This window comes from Akebia trifoliata, chromosome 9, assembly GCF_017979445.1.
Source record: "Akebia trifoliata isolate Shusen 1 chromosome 9, ASM1797944v1, whole genome shotgun sequence".
Classification (NCBI taxonomy): Eukaryota; Viridiplantae; Streptophyta; class Magnoliopsida; order Ranunculales; family Lardizabalaceae; genus Akebia; species Akebia trifoliata.
Window position 1 is genome coordinate 25,521,555 of NC_141383.1, and position 18,484 is coordinate 25,540,038.

The window sequence follows — 18,484 nt, forward strand, 5'->3', positions numbered from 1 at the left end:
CAATTAGAAAGAAGAAAAAAAAATTAGTTGAATAATTGTAAATTCCAAAATTGCCCACGACCCTAGTCTAGATTTAAGCTGATAAATACATGATTAGAACATGTCCAAGTGATTTAGATCCTACTAAATTGGGTATATATGCTAAATAATTGGATCCATAAAATCTATATTTAAAAAAAAAAAAAAAAAAAAAGGCTGGATAGCATTGGTTGTGTGTTTCATCCCCCAAAAAATGCTTAGGTTTGTCTAAATTCCCTAAACCCGAAATTGGGAATAAGACTAATTTGATTCTTAAACCAATTACCAAAACCCGTGCCGTATAATTAAAAAGTTGATCCTAGCTACCTTAAGATTACACATACCAAAGTCAAAGCTATTAGAAAGATCATGCATCATATTTTTCGAAGAAAAATTCAAATTTTAGATTAGAAAATCTCACAAATCCTTCTCCTTTCAAGAAGTAACAAAGGTCTCCAACCATTCTTGGATTTGTGCCCTAAAAATTTATTTTTAATTTATTCTCTATAAAAAGAAAAATCCCGTTCTTCATCAATAAAATTTCGGGCCTTAAGATATGGTTAATTGTGTTAAAAAAACCTCCAAAGAAGATCAAACCTTCATAGAACTCAATTTAGAAGAAAAGTCTTGAAGATGGCTAATTTTTTTGGAATACTACTTCCCACAAGTCACTCATGAATCACACATGACCTCAATGAGAATAATAGGGCATTATTCAGAGGTCATTTAAAAACATATATTGTTAGGTAAGTTGGAATTTTTAAGTTTTATTTGTCGTTATAACTAGCCATGATGTGGACTGTCTGGCACATGCATTCATTTTGATTTATTCCCATTAGAAAGTTAACTTCTCTTCCATTTTTGATCTTTTCATGCTTCAATATATATCTTCACACATGGGGTGCACCAGAGCTGTCAATGAAGTAAAATGCTAAAATTCAATGACTAGAAATCATAAATCATAAATTCATAATGTTTTATGATTCAAGGTCCACGAAAGGACGGGCAAAAAGTTGATGGGGGTCCGTTAAACATAAAAGCACACCACATGGAAATATTTGACGCGTGCGTTGAGCTAGCGACAGCTCAAATTTTATGTTTATAAGAAACTAAAATTATAAATCTAACCTATATTACTTCGAAGGCTAGTGGGATCGGGTGAGCCAGAGCCTGGGCCAAGGCATATGGGTCCCTCTCCCGAGCACATGCAACACTTGCACGTCACACACACACACTAGGTATGTGAGAGTACATCCTCGTGTACGTCATTTAACATATTTTTGAGGTCTAAAATTGTCATAATCTTAACATATAAATTAAAAGTCATAATTAACTTTCACTGTCAACTTTCGATCTTCAAGATTCTAACTCTTAAGAGTATATATAATTCGTCCAACCAAATATGTACCTAATTAGATAAAATTCATTCTCTAGTGGAATCTTATCCACGACCTCCTACAAAGGGAGTACGTGGATGCCTTTAATCACCCAATCTGTCATTGCAATCCACTCTCTGCTTTTAAACTAGAGAAACCCTTTCTTGATTTTTTACCATTATATCTATTTTATGTAAGAGGAAATTAGTATTTCCAGACTCAATAAAATCTCTGTTGAATCCATAGAAGAAAAACATAAATCTGGGTCGATTTTGGACCAACCCAATAAGGATCGGATCAGAGTTTTATCCGATCTCAATATAATGGTCCAAATTTGATCTAATAACAATCAGATCATGCCAACCCAATTTGATATGCAAATCTAAATAAACTTAATATATATTTTTGAAACTGAGGTATATTGGGTTTCTCAGAGTACTCGACTAATGCTCAGACATGTGTAGTCCCCTCCCTAGCATGCATCAGGGAATTACTGGGATAAATCCTCAAGGGTGACCCCTAAGAGGGTAATTCAAATTCAAGACCTCCAATTTGTGAGATGTGGTCTTGGTTATCTATAAACCTCGAATTCAAGATCTCCAAATGTATAACATGAGAATAATGATTTTCTGACTCCCCCATATTCTCCTGATGTGGTATGTGTTAGAATCATAGATTTTTTTCCTTGGGACACATAATTGTACATATTTATGGGGATGTGAAGTTGTGTATCCCGAGAAAACCTATGGTTCTACCACATGCCACGTCAGGAGTATGTCAGGAAGGGGGGGGGGGGGGTTAGAAAATCATGAGTCATAACGTAATTTACATACCTTCCATCACAGACCCGTAGATCCTTTGCTTCAGGATACACAAGAAAAAGATTTATTGTTATGTAACTGCCATGTCAAGGGCGTCTGAAAAAAAAAAGCGTCAAATTATCATCGTACTTTAATGAATCGAGTCCTTCAAGGATCGGGACATGATTGATTCATATCCAATGCACTCAAATATCGAATCGAAAACTTCTTGGAATCCAAACCATTGATCTAGTCGAAAAGTTATTGGATCAGGTTGGATTTCGATCAGATTCGATCCATTTATAACCTATATATGGATAAGTTTAATAGCTATTATTATTTATGGTGACATAATTCAACTGAAGGAAATGGGATAGACCCCACGGTGCGCACTTTTGTCTCTTTGGCTCACAGCTCTTAGGGTAACATGATTTGCACAGAGGCTGCACATGCATCAAAAAGCAATCTTTCCCATCTAAAGGTCCCACAGCTTTTATTGATTGCTAACCAACCATAACTGCCCTTCTATTCTAAAAATAATTACCTAACTCATGCATTATTGTGAGGGCTATTTTGGGTATAATTTACTCATCTAAATATACTTTTTTTATTCATCAGCAACCCCTTAAAACACATCTATTTATAGCTCACTACCTTGTAGTTCTGAATCAAATCCTTCCCTCCCTCCCTTCTACTCTCTCTCTCTTTCTTTCTTTCTTTCTTCTTTGAAGCTTTTGAGATATTAATGGGCATGGCTAAGTTCTTAGTTCTCATGCTTTTGGTACTCCTCACCATTTCCATGCTTGAAGCCCAGGTGAGTTTTTGCTCCAAAACAGTCTAACATAAGCCGTAGGTGTAGGTTGGTAGGGTTCTAGTGTTTTTTTTTTCTTCTGTATTATGGGTCTAGTGTTAAACTACAACCTTGTGGCTCACATTAGAGGAACCATTGTGATAATTTCTTTCCTTTTTTTTTTTTTTTTTCCCTCTTTTTTCAGGTGTTGGCCAAAGAGGCTGAGTACCACTTGGATGGGGTAAGTTTTTTCTTTAGAGTGTTACTATTGACACACCAACTGTGTGCAATTCCATGATGAATCATATAGGAATTGGTGTGGCATTAGTAAAAGTTGGTGTGACAATAGCTTTAAACAATTTTATTTTTAATTTTCTAAATTTTAATTAACTTATTATTATTATTATTATTTTTTTTTTTTTTGAACATTTATATGAACTTGTGAAATTTTCAGAGGCGCCAATATGGTCCAGGCAGTCTGAAGAGCTACCGTAAGTGTCAACTTTACATAATTTAGTGTGCATTCAACTTTAGGCGTATATTAGCATGTAGTATAACTGCAGCTAAAATGCGCCATGAACATTATTTTCTTCTGTAACAGTCAGTCAAACTGATTTGACTGGTGGTCAAGAAACGTCGTCTAAGTAAAAAAAAAAAAAAAAAAAGCTGATACTTTTTTGTTTTGTGAAATTACCAGAGTGCCCTGGACAATGCACTAGGAGGTGCAGTCAAACTCAGTACCACAAGCCATGCATGTTCTTCTGTCAGAAGTGCTGCAGTAAATGTCTCTGCGTGCCCCCGGGGTATTATGGGAATAAAGCAGTGTGTCCTTGCTACAACAATTGGAAGACCAAGAGAGGAGGACCAAAATGCCCTTGAGATTTATCCATTTTCCATACTTATATCCCTTATGAATACTAAACACTACTATTAGTCATACAAATTATGTTTGTTTGGTACTAATCTTTTGTTATTTGGGTCTTAATTACTTTAAAGATCTGTCGCTCCTTCTAGTTTTGTGTTGTTTTTACTCCAATGAGAGTGGCATTAATGAATGAATCTCTTCCCTCTCTATGTTATTTTTGTAAATTTGCACTTTTTTAGTCTTAATTAATTAACTTCTTATTGGGGCCACAATGGATCGGGTCAACCTCATCATCTGATTTCACCCAATTGGGTCCGGATTTGTATTGGTTCATCGGGGCTGGGGCAGGACCAAGGAGTAATGATCTTAGTTGATAGGTTCGTGGGTTGGGTCCGAACTCCGAAGCAAACCTGATCCGATAATCGGATTGAGTTTGAATCAGGTTCTTTCTCGGATGTGGTTCATTTCATGAAGCCTTAAAGAATAATTGACTTTGTTGGGGGCAGTTTTGGAAGCAAATAAAATTTTCAGGACTGAAAACCCGGACCATTAGTTTTAATTTATTTATTTTTAGTTAAATATTTAGTAAGGAATTGGTATTATTTATTTATTTATTGTTTTTTAAGAATGTACAGTCATTGCTGTACATTCTTGTTGAAACTTGAGCCCTGATCTGATCCTGAATTTTATTAATTGAAATAGAAATCATATCTCTATCCTAATTTCTAAAACAAAATTTTCTAATTACTTTCTAAGTTTGATCTGACATTTAGTAAAAAAAAATTTCTATCTTAATGGTCCCTCATTAGTCATTATTGGCTAATTCACCGTTTTTATTTATTTATTGTCGAGTTCACTACTATTTTATTTATTGTCAAACTCGACGTTTTTTTATTTATAGTCGACTTTACCATTTTTTAGGTGAACTTGACACTGGTAAAATTCACCAATTTTTTATTTTTGAGTATTTTTTTTTACTAATATACATGAAAAGATCGACTAAAAACTTGAGATAACGACTTGTTTAGATGATTTCAACCCTTCTTAAATTCTTTCTTAGGGAATGAAGTCTTTAAAACTTGATTGAGATGTCGAAAATCTATTTTTTTTTAATAAAATCGATGACTTCGAAGCATTCAATCGTGAAAAATGCGGGAGATAAGGTCCAAGGACCATTAAGAAGAAAAGATTTACTAAATGGACTATTAAGAGTTCGCCCAAAACTTATGGACTATTTTGAAAGAAGTCTGTCCATCACGATCCTTTAAGTAATTTTCCCTTTATATATTTATAATATGTTTTAGTTATTATTTTGGTATAAATCATACATTTATTTATTCACAATCTATATATCTTTTATCTTTAGAGTCGCGATCTTCTGACTCGAAAATTTTTGCTCGATCTGTACTTGAATGATATGGTAAGGGCATGGAACCATAGATCTCTTTCTTCTGCATACACAAGGAAAATGATCAACGATGCTGTGTCCTTGCTACCTCAGCCAAATATAAATCAAGTGAAAATTTTCGAGTAAAAAAATCATTAATGTTATCTTTATTATTATAATGAGAGAAGATGAAGTACAATTGGTTCGACATCAAATTTTGAATTCCAAAAATACCCCCATCTTAACATTTAGATGGGAGTATTACATTGTTTGGTAAATCATATCTTGATTTGTATTTATTAAAAACTTTTAAAATGAAAAAATAGGAAATTATCTAGATTGGATGCACTCCCTCACTTAAAAAAATAAGTAGTCCACTAAGAAATTTTTTAAAAGATAACTTCTATTAAGACACCAACTTTTACTTATAACACACCAATCTATAAGGATCAATCTCAAAAGGATAAGTGTGTTGTAAGTAAAAGTTGGGTTGCCAATAGAATCTCTCTTAAAATATTAAGGTGGTGTTCTAGGGGGAAATGATAATTATGTTACGAGTCAACACCCACTTATGTTTATTTATAACATTTGTGAAGTGCAATACTCTCTAAGCATACCATAAACACACTTTTGATTTAAGAGATAAGAGTCATGATAATCTGACTATCCCACGTGGCACACTCAATCGACTCTCCTGACGTGACAAGTTTGGGAATCGTAGATTTCTATGTCTTGGGATACATGGTTACCTTGAGAAACACAATTTTATGGGAAAGTGCAGTTTTGTATTCCGAGGTGTACAAATCTACGATTCCCAAACTTGTCTCATCACGAGAGTCCATTGAGTGTGCCACGTGGGAGAGTTAGATTATCACAATTCTTAAGAGATAAAATTGAATGGAGGGGTAAGATTATTTGAGAAACAAAATTCAATTCTTTAAAGAAGTTTTTTTTTTTTTTTTTTTTTTGCTTTTTTAACTGTTTTATATCTTGCATTTACTTTCTTGCTTTAGGTTAATTATTTCTCAATACTAACGACGAACATTTTTAACTAATAAGAGCCATCTCCATTATTATTTTTGCTAGCGCGGGGTCACATGTAAGGCAATAGCATCCATCCTAAACATAGTGACAAAGTTGAGGTTTGGGAATAATTCGGCAAGAGAAAACATCACATAAATTAAAAAGTAAAATAATTGTTTTAAGTATAAAGAATGTAAATATATATATATATATATATAAATGAAAAAAAAAAATACTTGAAGAAATGCTAAAAATAAAATAATCGTGATTTTTTTCAAAAAATCAGACTTTTATCACTATGATTCTAAACTTTCTTGATCAAAATCTTCTAAACATTTAGAATAATGTGTTGATCATATTGTTATGATTATCGTGATTTATTACCCGCATCAGAGTGACCTATTAACCAATTGACAGAATATTTTGTTGAGAAGTTAATCTCAAACATCAATCAACGGATTTGGACATTCTATTTTTCCCATATATTAACAAGACAAATACATGCGTCAAGCAACAAATCAAAAAATCACAAAAGACTAGAACTAAGATAAGATCTGGATTTGCTTATTAAGAAAGAAAAATGCTGTTGAGGTGCCGTGACAACATTTGTTCGCTCTTCTTGTTCTAGGAATTGAGTTTATGAGTGTCACTATACCAAAGAATTTATCCGTTTATCTGGAATACATATGATTGAGGTAAAAAAAATTTGTTTCTTTAAGGAAAATAACTCTTATTTTAAATTTGATCTACATTTCAGAGGTAATGTTCAAACTTCAATTTCTTCCACTATCTCATTGATTTCTCGATAAATATCGAGAAATCTAAGAACAAGCAAGAATGATATTTATGAATCACGTTCGAAGAATATATATAGAGTATTATAAAGATTTAGTTGAAGACATAGCTGATAACTGCTTCTTATAGAGCAAAGAAACATTAATACAACTTTTTCATGCGAAATGTTCTTAAATAATCTAAAATGATAAAAGTGTGGAAGCACATTAATTGTGATAGAAATAGGTAGTGCTGTCGATTGATCAGATCTGGATCAAGGACTTGGGCTCCAATAAGGAATTAATCTGATACGAATCAGTTTTGATAAGCTAACGGATTGGTTCTGGATCAATCATGTCTCAATCAAATTGGTTATTGTTGAGGTTAGTCCCACATCGGACACTCATTGCTATGTCTCTCACCTAATACGCTCCTGGGCCTTTTCACTTATTACCAATTGATTTTGAGCTGGACCCCCAAATATATCATGATATCAGAGTGGGTCTTTCTCTCTTTCACGACACCCGGTTCATATCTCCAATCCGGCCCACATGTATCCAACGAAAACCCAAAGGGTCTTGTTCAATTCTTTTCTGATCTGATTAGTTTTTTTTTTCTATAAAATTGGATTGGATCCAGATTGATCCGGATCCAATCGAACCCAATCCATTGACAATCCTAGAAGTAGACCAGTCAATATAAACATAATATCAAGATTTGAACTATGGTTTCGATTAATCTCATAGATACAAACTTAATTTATATTTCATTAAAAGAATTTGTGAGAGCATTTGCTCTGTTTCTGTTCTGTTTCAAAACTACTTTTAATGAATTTCAAAATCGGATCTTTGTAATGGATTATGGGTTTAAAACAGTTCCATTAAGAAAATTCAGATTTTTTTTTTTTGCTTTTCAGAATGTATTTGATGATAATAACTTTAACACTTAGAATATATATAAAGATTAAAAATAAAAATATCTTTGATGCAAACAAAATCAAACCGTAAGCTCCAGACGTTAGAGACACATCATCATAAAACTTGGAAGAATGCCAAAGAATTTCACTAGAGTTGCTAGTTGAGAGTTGAGACATGATGTAAATGTTTTTCATCAAATATAAAGGATAATGATGTTGGCTCATCGATGTCTATTATACACATGTTCCTACAACAAAACTGCTAATTGTTTAACACACAACTAACCAACCAACCACCATAACAAAAACTTCTAGTTTTCCTCAGCATCGATGAGAGTGAAAAGCAGTCTCTTTCATTTACCGATCAATGCCCATGACTTTAGATTACATAGTAGACGAAACACCTTGAACATATCAACTCCTATTGTGAATGGGGTCTGATCCTCTTTGAACTTTTCTTTTGTTCGATTGGTTGAGATCAAATGCTGAAGGCTCGGGTGCAGACGCCAATTGCTTCTTGGTGTTCAAGTCCTTGAAAACGATAGATGTAAGAATACGTGGTTTCATGGGTGCAATGACATGTTGTTTTTCCTTCCATCTGAGGATGAAATCTATGCTTCTAAGGCCAGAAACATTTTTTGGTTGAACAACTAAGAACCCAATACACACAAGAAGGATAAGCACCCTATAACCATAGAAAACCATAGTTTCTAATTTCACAAACAAGAGGAATGACTAGAAGTTCTCTCTTATGGTATTTGAGGGACTTAAAAGCATATAAAGCACATAGGGCCCATAAGACCCAGAGAAGTTTCAGATTCACATCAATCATTTGCCTACAATCCAAGTAAATTAAGGCTGTTTTAGAAGATTCTAACAAGCATCAATAAAGATTAAAGTGGTTGGAACACCAACATTCCTATCATTTGCCCTGCTTTTGTCTACTAAAGTAAAGCAAACCAAGTCTGTTGGAATACTTGTTGATCTGCCACGTTACCCGACCAATCCTTACGTGTACATGCATCGGTGTTTGATGTATACTCATTTTGGCAAATGGCTAAAGCCATCTTTGGGTTGGATTATCTCATATGGATTTCATTGAACTCCGATAAATGTTCCATTGTTGGTTTAATCGATCAAATATCAAAATACACTATAAAAATGAGGTTTAACTAACAAGGTATTAAACTTATGTACCACATTATTAAAAGATCCCGAACAAGATCTAAAATAATGTGGATTGTGAAAACGAAAACAAATTTAATCACACTTTCAATAACAAAATATGGGTTTTGGACAAAATAATATGACATGTTTTCATGTGTTTATATAGGGGCATTTCATAGGTATAGAAAGAATAAGTTTTAGTTAAAATGTTTGAAGCAAACTATTTAGCCAAAGATTTGGGTTGCTACAGATGCAAGAAAGCCATAAAGAAGAGATTGATTTGGGGGGAAGGGTGGGGTATAATAGAATATCCCCTCAAAAAAACAAACACTTGCTTTATGTCAATTCTTAGATCTTCCCTTACTTTAGCATTCCAAGCTCTCCTCTCTAAGCAGCAATATAACAGTTACTTGGTTTCTTGTGCTAAATAGGTTCCTTTATGCTTTTCTTTGGAATTTGGGTTTTTAGTAACCAAACCCACCATTCAAAGTTTGAAAGAAGACCCATTCAATATCTCTCTCTCTTGTTTTTATTATTTTTTCTCCTTAATCCATGTAGACCATCTTTTCCTTTCATTTATTTTTTTTTTCTCTTGGTAATATATACGAAAGAATCGTAATAATCTGGCTTATCCATGTGGCATACTTAATCGACACCCTTGACATGACAAGTTCGAGAACTGTAGATCTACTTTCTCGGGATACAGAACTACGATTCCCCATAAAAAGTTATAGTTTTGTATCCCGAGAAGAGCAGATTTATAGTTTTCGAGCCTTTACATCAGGGATGTCGATTGAGTATGCCGCGTGCCTAAGTCAGATTATCCCGACTGTGTACGAAATCACATGCTTCTAGAAGATTTTCTTTTCTTGTTTTATTTTTACCAAAAACTTGAGGAATTCAAAAGCATACGTTTTAACACTTTATCATAATAGGGGTGTGATGGGAATTTTGTGGCGTTTTAAGTTGATGGAAGAAGTCTGGTTCGTCCTTGCTTTTAGCTTTCAATTAAAGTAAAAGGGCAGTAAGAGTCCTTACTTTGTAATATCCTACTTCGCTATAATCCAAAAAAATAAAAATAAATAATCTTACTTAGCTAACAAGATCTTTATATATTTTTGTGGGTGTGGGTGTGGGTGGGGAGGGAACGACAAAGACACCAGGCCTCTTAGAGCACCCAATTAATCTTTGGGGGCACGTGTAGTCTCCTTTCCCCCAATACAAGCACAATGTACATTTTGGGATAGATCTTTGAAGGTGGCCCTTAAGGTGGGATTCGAGCTCAAGACCTCTACTTCCTAAGGCATCGTCTTGGCCATCTCTCTAATCCTTGGGTTTCGTACAATAAAGAGTCGTGATAATCCAACGCCCTTTTTTTTCTTCAGACGCCCCCATCACAGAACCGTAGATCCCTCACACCGGGATGCACAAGAAAAAGATTTATGATTATGTAATTGCCATGCCAGAAAGCGTAAGGGGGGCATTTGGATATTTTAAAAAAGAGTGTCAGATTATCATTCTACTACAATAAATATTACTCCCTCAAATTTCATACATGCCCATATGAGGTCAAAAAATTGTTTAGCAACCCAAATGGTCATATGTCACCACGAAATACAGGTAATCCAAGATCCCAATTTAGAGAGGTTGGATAAAGTATGATCCGTGCATCACATTTATCTTTAACGATAAATCTCATCTTAGGGTAGAATTAAAAGGGATGTTGAAAGTATTCAATGATAATAGTACATTAATAAACACAATAGAGAAAGAGAGAAACCCCCAAACCAGATAAGGAAGTATGAATTTAATTCACACCAGTATGAGATACATGGAGAGCATTGGAAATTGATATTGCAATTTGTGACATAGATCTTGAGGTTTGTCGGTTTTCACCCCCACATTACGAATAGAATGCATGCATTCATGCACCTACACATATTGTTTTTTGTAACGTCAATTTAGGAATATGACATAGCCTCCATGTATTGTAAGTGTGCTCGTGGCACACACACAACTTAATCTACAATCTTGAAGAATCCTCGAAATCATGATAACTACATATCAACTAATCAAAGTCCTGACAATCAAGACACAACTCTGATTGGTTGGGGCTTTCGTGAGACTTGCTTTAAAAGTACATACTCACTTTAAAAGTACATACCCATACTATGTACTTGATAGATGTTCTTCACTCTGAAATTATTGTATTTTTGGGTGTAAAAGAGAAAGAAACACAAAACTAATGGGGTATTTTGAAATTCTTTAAAATATTTTAGATGTCTTTGAAGAATCTCGAGGTTGGTCCTAAAGTTGCTACTTTCGAGCTTTTCTTTAAAAACAATCAGTTAAGGGACGAGTATCCCGCCTTACTTGACCTAAATTTGGTCATCAAAGAGAAGGGCAGAAAAGAAAAAGAAAATAAAGCAAAGCTGACTGGGCGTTAACAAATCACAAGAAGGGCGTTTTGATCTTTATTATTCTTTTAATTCCAGTCCATGGTTTCAAAACTCGTCCGAGAGCGAGACATATCGATCGCCTTAGTCCTCTTGGTAGTATCACCCAGCACTAAGATGGACGGATAAGTCAAATGTATCGGACAAGATTTAAAACCCATGTTCATATTTTCTCATTGTTGAACAAAAAGTCTCAAACATATCAGAAAACTCATCCAAGACGACTCGTTCACAGACGAGACGAGATGTCAAAATGAGTTTTAAAAAACCATGGTCTGGTTGTCTATATTTTCACAAATGGTGCACGATCTTATTAATGTCTAAGGATTTTAGATATTAGGCTTGTAACATCTGTTTTGTTAGCCAAATCTCAAACCATGGGCAATTGTGTATTTGTTTTAATATTTGATTAAACTTTTATAATCAATATATATGCCGCAAGACCACACCTCAGGAAATGGAGGTCTTGTGTTTGAATACCCACTTTAGAGGTCACATTTAGGAATTTATACGAAAAATTACCTGTTGTGTGCTTGTGTGGAGGAAGGGAACTGTACATGCCCTGAGGATTAGCCGGGTGATCTAAGAGACCCAAATAACTTGGTTCAAAACAAAAAAAAAAAAAAATTCAATTTTGAATGACTTGAGGAATATTACAACCATTACTATTCATGAAAAACACACAAACCATTCGAATCCAAACATTCCTTTGTGTTGAAGATGAACCTAGTAATGACGATTCAATATAATTTTTTGAGAAATATATTTCTCTATATTTTTATGATTATTTATATTTAAAATTTGAATTGTGTCTCTGTTTAACACTCTTGAAAATTTTCAAAAATTAATTTCTACTTGTAACCTGCATGCTTTAGGTCAAACTAAACCCCAGAAAATATTACTATTATTACGTTTGTTCTAAACTTAATTAATTTCATATTAGAAAATATTGATTTATTGGCATACAGTCAGGATTATTTATAATTTTTTCTTTGTAGTCCAAGAAATTAATGATCCTTTTTAAGTATTTTAGAAGATTTTCTATTTCATTTTTACAATTAACGTTTAGTTATAAAAGCTAATAACAGCTAGTCAGCCATGATTGCTGGAAAATATCTTCCTGCTAAGTACTGGGTTTCTACAAATAGCACACCCTTTTTGGGGAAAAAAAAGAGGAAATTTATGTACAAATACAAAATAAAAAAGTATAAAAAAATAAAAAGTACAACAAACAGCAATCCTCATGGCTTTTACAAAAAGCCGAACACCATATGGTGTAACAACACATTGTCGATATAGAACACTACTTCTTGCACTGGTAATGTAAGACCAGTGCTTAAATGTTTCATAAGCCTAATAATAATGCAGGAAACAGATACTTACCAGACTCCAAACATGTCATTATTGAAGTGGCGGCTCCTGACGGGGAGTCTCTGTGGGTCCTGGAGCAATTGTGAATTGCAAACCACGTCGTTGACCAGCCTGTAGCACGAATGCAACCTCTGTTGCTGCCAGTGCTGCTGCTTCCTGATTCATCAAAATATCAATGTTACAACTGTGTCGAACTCAAGTTAATTCTATTAAACATGCAACCTTTGCTCTAGCTTTCAATATGCAATCCTTACAATGATGTGATACAAAGTCGGAAAAAATCCTTCCCTCCCATGTTAGTAGGCCATCTAAGAAGAGTTGAATTAATATGATAAGGGGACTATATGGATGATTGAAATTAGTTACTCACATTGACAATGGATCAAGAATATTTTTTTTTTATACAAATAGGGAAAAATGGTCAAGAAAATAACTTTTCCCAAGTAATGTTTACGTATATTTTGATTTTTAAGGACATAAAGCCAAGATAATATGAAAAAAATTAGGATTATAAAGATTGCCCATTTACCCATGCTTGTCAAGAAAAAAACACCATCCAACAATGCACTAGTTTATAGAATGTCAACATGTCATGCCATGTTCTCTAGATTTAATGAAATGTTATAGATATGATGTGGACCATAAAAGATTGAATATGACGGGGCAGTTTAAGAAAATAAAATGGAAAAAGCAAATAAAACAATTCTATTAATAGACTATCTAACCTGTCTTTGTCTTCGACGCTGCAGAACACTTATCGCCCAGGCCATAATGTAGCATGGCAAAAGGAACCCCGCAGCCCGTAGCAAGAAAAGCTGTTCAGTTTCAAAAAGGCAATCATATACTGCAACCATAAAGATATCTAAAACCAGAAACAAATATGTAAAGGACTGTTTCACACGTTCACTTACAGAGAAAAAAGTGGAAGCATCATCATCATCATCATCGGCATTGGTTATGCTCAATGCATGCCTCAGTAGCAGAAGTGCCATTAACTGCAATGACACAAAGGCAATAAAGTTAAAACCAATACTACAAGAGCATATAAAAAGAAAAAAAAAGTACTCTTTTTATGATTGTAGGGACTTACGATTAGAGCAGCCGACCGACAAAACGCTGCTCCGCTGGCATTTGTTGCTGCATACTCGTCATATTCAGCCTCCAGAAAATGGCGTTCTGCCGCTGCCATTGCCAAGACCCGCGGATCATTCAAATCCAAAGGAGCTCCAGCGAGCGTCCAACCTCCACTGGTAGGAAAACCCAATAAAGAACCATATTATTATCTTGAAAATATATAAGAAAAAAGTGACAAATCCTTGTTTAATAAGATGAACATCCACAACTAAAATTTCCAACATGGATTAAAATCTTGTCTCCAGGCATTGTCTAGGCCAAGGAAAACCGAGACCATCTTGTCTGGTACAATTTCAGACAAATCGAGACATTACAAGATGATTAGAACCATGATTTCCAACACACAAAGTTTTCAACTTCAAAGAAAAATGAACAATTCAATCTTATTTTCATAATTAGATTGATATAGCCCTTAAAAAGGTATGAAAGCAGGGAGGGCAAGCTTACGGAAAGATCATACTCACCTGATATCAATGGTGGTATCGTCAGAGGGAGGTGGAGGAGGAGGTGCAGTATAACCAGGTTGGTAAGGCTGAACATCAGAAGCAGAGAATTGACATTGACAGTCAGTCCAGATAAATTATATTGCAATATTAAAATATGACAGGCTACACAGTTTAAACAATTAAACATAACAATTTGCGAGGTCTATAACAACCATCAATGTAAGATATACTAACTTATTTGATTTGAATATAAATGATTTTAACAATAATGATAAGTAGGGATGAAAGGCAAAAGATGGTTAAAGTGTTGAAAAATTCCATGGAACTTGGATCATAATTTTTGAAATTCATGCATCTAGCACCATTTTGTAAACCAACCAAAAATTTAAAAATATAAAAGAACTTTGATAAGGGATATAAAATTACTAGAAACATTAATGGCCACCCAATGGTTGAAATATGCTAATGACCACACAATGCTACCAAATATGCTAGTGTGTAATAGTAATGAAACAATGGACAAAAACATAAAATTATTAATTGTAAGAAAGAAACTGAGGCGAATTTCCAAATCTTTATAGTATTAAGAAATACTTATTTTTTTTAGAAGGAATCAATTATAGATAAAGCTAAATATAGTTTTACATATACATGTATATGGGATGAAATATTTATCAATTTATTACAACAATTAGGAAATAAAAAGCAGGAGCATACCTGATGGCAGATCTCACAAGTTATGTCCCCTTTCTCATTGCACCATCGTTGAACGCAATTTCTGTGTGCATACTGGATAAATGATAATAGTCAGTTCAGAATTCAATAGAAGCAGCAAATCACTTAAAATGGAAGAAAAAAGGGGCCCATACAAATAAGTTTGAATGAACAAGAGATGAAGAGATAAATGTGTTATGAAAATCTAGTTATGATTGTCAAGAATATCACGCATTTGAAAGGAAAAATAAAAACTTATAAATTTTATCAATAAATAAAAAGTAGCTTTTAACAATAATTTAGGATTTGAAGAGAATATTATATTTACTATAAGTTATCACAAAAAATTTATATGATATAACATGAAACATAACAATATCTAAAGTATCTTGCATGGAACAGATCACCAAAATAGAACAATGTTAACCAGTAGAAAAAAAAATTATATGATATAACATGAAACATCACAATAACTTAAGTTTCTTGCATGGCACAGATCACTAAAATAGAACAATGTTAACCGTTGCAATATTTCAAAACAAATAGTAATGGTTTTACACACTATGTTACAAGACCAAGCATTTCTCACACACCAAATCAAGCCTTAATGATTTAGGTGTAAGCCTTGAGATGTAATGCTTAAGCTCATACACATGCATTTAAAAACAAAATAGAAAATTTCTAATAAGGAGAAAATGATGGGAATTTAAAAAAAAAAAATGACATTTCATGATTTCACATTTCAAGGTTCAATATCAAAATCCAAATTCTAAACTCATTAAAATCATCCTAAAAAAAAATCTAAGAATAACCACTCTAAGTACAACATATCCAAATTTTTTTTTATAGATACAACCTATATAATATCAATGTGACACTAGAAACAAAAATGGAAGAGAGAAGGTTCGGCATAAAGAGAAAATAGAAATAGAAGCAGAAAAATAGTGGAAGAAGAGCCAAAAATTGCCAAAGTTACATATTGACCAAGGTTTGTAGAGATTAGGTCTAAAGAAAATAGACAATATATATGGTCAAGGATTTTTATGTAAGTTAAGTATAATAAGGGGGGACAACTTTATAATGATGACTAACAACCATTAAATTATACCACAATTTTTTTTATTTATAAAAAACGGCTGCATCGTAATAAAGCATATGCCATATTCAAAAGGCATGCGGCTTTTTTAAGGAATAAGTTTTTTCAATACCTTTTGGAATCACACGTAAGACATTATAGAAAAGGGCATCCCTTAAAGCCTCAAGGCCTTTTGTGAGAACATAGGCCCTGAGACATGCATGCCTCAAAGCATAAGCTTCCGACACCTTTGAAAACGTTGCAAAATAGAACACAACCTCAACAATGTGCTCCTTGTTTTTGAAACTAGAGTGGTGCATCTTTAACGGTTGAAGAAAATGGTATCTTTTCCATTTAAGAAAAAATGGGAAACATTTCGGATTTTTCAACTTTATCTAGTAGTATTTTCCTAAGTATAGAAGTTCCTTTTTTGGATGGAAAGTTAGAAACTTTAGGGTGACTACAAAAATTATCCAAAGAAAAAGAGGAAACTCAAAAAATTACCCAAAGACGAAAGAATTAAACTAGTCATTAGTCCAAAAAGACTAATACAGATGATTGACAAGAGAAGACAAGTAAATCAAACATGCACAACAACAACACCCACCAGATCATAAATGAAAGAGAAAGCACTGCCCTTTGGACCCCCAAAGGCACAAATGCATCTCTTGCCCAAAACAATAGGCCAAAGCATACCTGACCTTCAGAATTATACCATGGGTTTTACATTTGGAAACGGAAACCAGAAGAAAGAGTTATCCCATTAACAAAATTACAACTCCTAGTTGGAGATAAAACACAAATTAAATCTATGACCTCAATGCCACAACATTCTGAATCATAACCAACTTTAATACGCTTCATCTGGGAACATATATAAAACACTAATAAAATAATTTCCCGTGAGATAATCCGACAATTCAGAAATTGTAATCGACATGTTAAGAAAGTTTAAAAATAGAAACAAATTCATATACACATAATGAAGAAGGGGTTACAAAGATAGAAAGGATACCTTCAAACTGCCACTACAAGCGCATGGAGTCTCGAGGTTCTTGATGTGGTCCTCCTCCTGACAAATGCGGCATTCCACATTCTGAATTAATGGTTCTTCCTCATCAAGGGTATCATGTTCTTCAACACTTTCTTCAGTGATCGTGGGACACGATTGAGCGGTAGTATGGGCACAAGAGCCATCATCAGGAGTTTCTGAAGCCTCAGCCCCTTGGATGGATTGTAAGGTTTCAGGTGTTATGAGACGATCCACATATAAAACCAGATGATCACCCATTCCCTCAACAAAATTCCCCTCCTTTGAGTCCAAAAATCTCTTTTTGACCTCTAATTAATAATAAGCAGATAGAGAAGATGAATGCTTCAAAATCCCTATTATAAAAAACTCAAATTCTTCGTTCCAGCAGCTCTGTTAAACCAGAAATTAAAATCAACAAACAGCAACAACAAAAATCCTAAGAAAATACTTCAAATCCATTATAAAACTTCCAATACATCTGATTTGATTCCTCCAAACCCTAAAAGACCCAAAATTTTAACAAAAAAATTTGATTTTTTTCTCCTTTCAAAACAAGAAAAGCTCCACAACTATACAAAAATTTAAAAAAATGCAAAAAAAACATAACACGACTCAATCGTGAATATCAAACCCAATAAATCCACTATTTCGCTGAAATCAGAGCTAATCGAATGAATTCTTCTAGAGAAACAATCACAGAAAGAGATTCAAAGGAAAAAAAATTGAAAATTGCATCAAATCATCTAATGTACCTCGAACGCTCTTCTTCGATCGCGTGGTTGGTCGTCGATTTAACTTCAAAGAAAGAACTCAGCGATGCTTTGAAGCCCGTCAAATACGAAGAGTTCAATATATAGCTCCGATATTGCCGTTATGGTTCCGTAACCGAACCTCTAGCCTCGGTAACGTCGTCTTATGGGGGAGGATACGTTTATACCGATGTGGACTTACGGACGTTAAGTTGATGACTATTTCCGTTATATTTCGCCGCGTATTCACGAGGCTTCGTGACTCTCTTGTCTTGGGCCTGTTAGTTTTGCCGTTATCTGTTGTACAAGTAACGCGTGTACCGTCTCTGACGGTGAAGCAAATTGTCATTTAAAAGAAAATAATAATATTGGCATTATTTTGACCAATTT

The 18,484-nt window shown here is 33.9% G+C and overlaps 2 protein-coding genes across 2 annotated transcripts; one reads left to right on the forward strand and one right to left on the reverse strand.

Annotated features, from left to right (window-relative positions):
- The first annotated feature begins 2,846 nt into the window (after positions 1–2,846).
- On the forward strand, positions 2,847–4,058 carry GASA6 (Gibberellin-regulated family protein). The gene is made up of 4 exons (XM_086454871.1): positions 2,847–3,008; positions 3,190–3,225; positions 3,439–3,475; positions 3,682–4,058. Exons 1-4 carry the CDS (start codon positions 2,940–2,942, stop codon positions 3,861–3,863), a joined length of 324 nt encoding a protein of 107 aa, XP_086310997.1. The 5' UTR covers positions 2,847–2,939; the 3' UTR covers positions 3,864–4,058.
- An 8,616-nt stretch (positions 4,059–12,674) lies between these two features.
- On the reverse strand, positions 12,675–18,249 carry LOC147395007 (uncharacterized). The gene is made up of 8 exons (XM_086453791.1): positions 18,098–18,249; positions 17,328–17,735; positions 15,241–15,312; positions 14,542–14,609; positions 14,034–14,190; positions 13,855–13,938; positions 13,669–13,758; positions 12,675–13,099 (listed from the first exon to the last, which is right to left on the reverse strand). The coding sequence occupies exons 2-8, from the start codon at positions 17,601–17,603 to the stop codon at positions 12,974–12,976; spliced, it is 873 nt and encodes a 290-aa protein (XP_086309917.1). The 5' UTR covers positions 17,604–17,735; positions 18,098–18,249; the 3' UTR covers positions 12,675–12,973.
- Positions 18,250–18,484: the final 235 nt, after the last annotated feature.

What these genes read in the sequence shown, in the direction of transcription:
- LOC147395007 (XM_086453791.1), bottom strand. Translation starts at nt 17,603, where the DNA reads ATGGGTGATCATCTGGTTTTATATGTGGATCGTCTCATAACACCTGAA. An exon ending in CTTGTGAGATCTGCCATCAG is followed by an intron (nt 14,610 to 15,240) that starts GTATGCTCCTGC and finishes TCTGATGTTCAG; the next exon opens with CCTTACCAACCTGGTTATAC. An exon ending in GTCGGTCGGCTGCTCTAATC is followed by an intron (nt 13,939 to 14,033) that starts GTAAGTCCCTAC and finishes GTGTCATTGCAG; the next exon opens with TTAATGGCACTTCTGCTACT.
- GASA6 (XM_086454871.1), top strand. Translation starts at nt 2,940, where the DNA reads ATGGGCATGGCTAAGTTCTTAGTTCTCATGCTTTTGGTACTCCTCACC. An exon ending in CTGAGTACCACTTGGATGGG is followed by an intron (nt 3,226 to 3,438) that starts GTAAGTTTTTTC and finishes TGAAATTTTCAG; the next exon opens with AGGCGCCAATATGGTCCAGG. An exon ending in AGGCAGTCTGAAGAGCTACC is followed by an intron (nt 3,476 to 3,681) that starts GTAAGTGTCAAC and finishes TGAAATTACCAG; the next exon opens with AGTGCCCTGGACAATGCACT.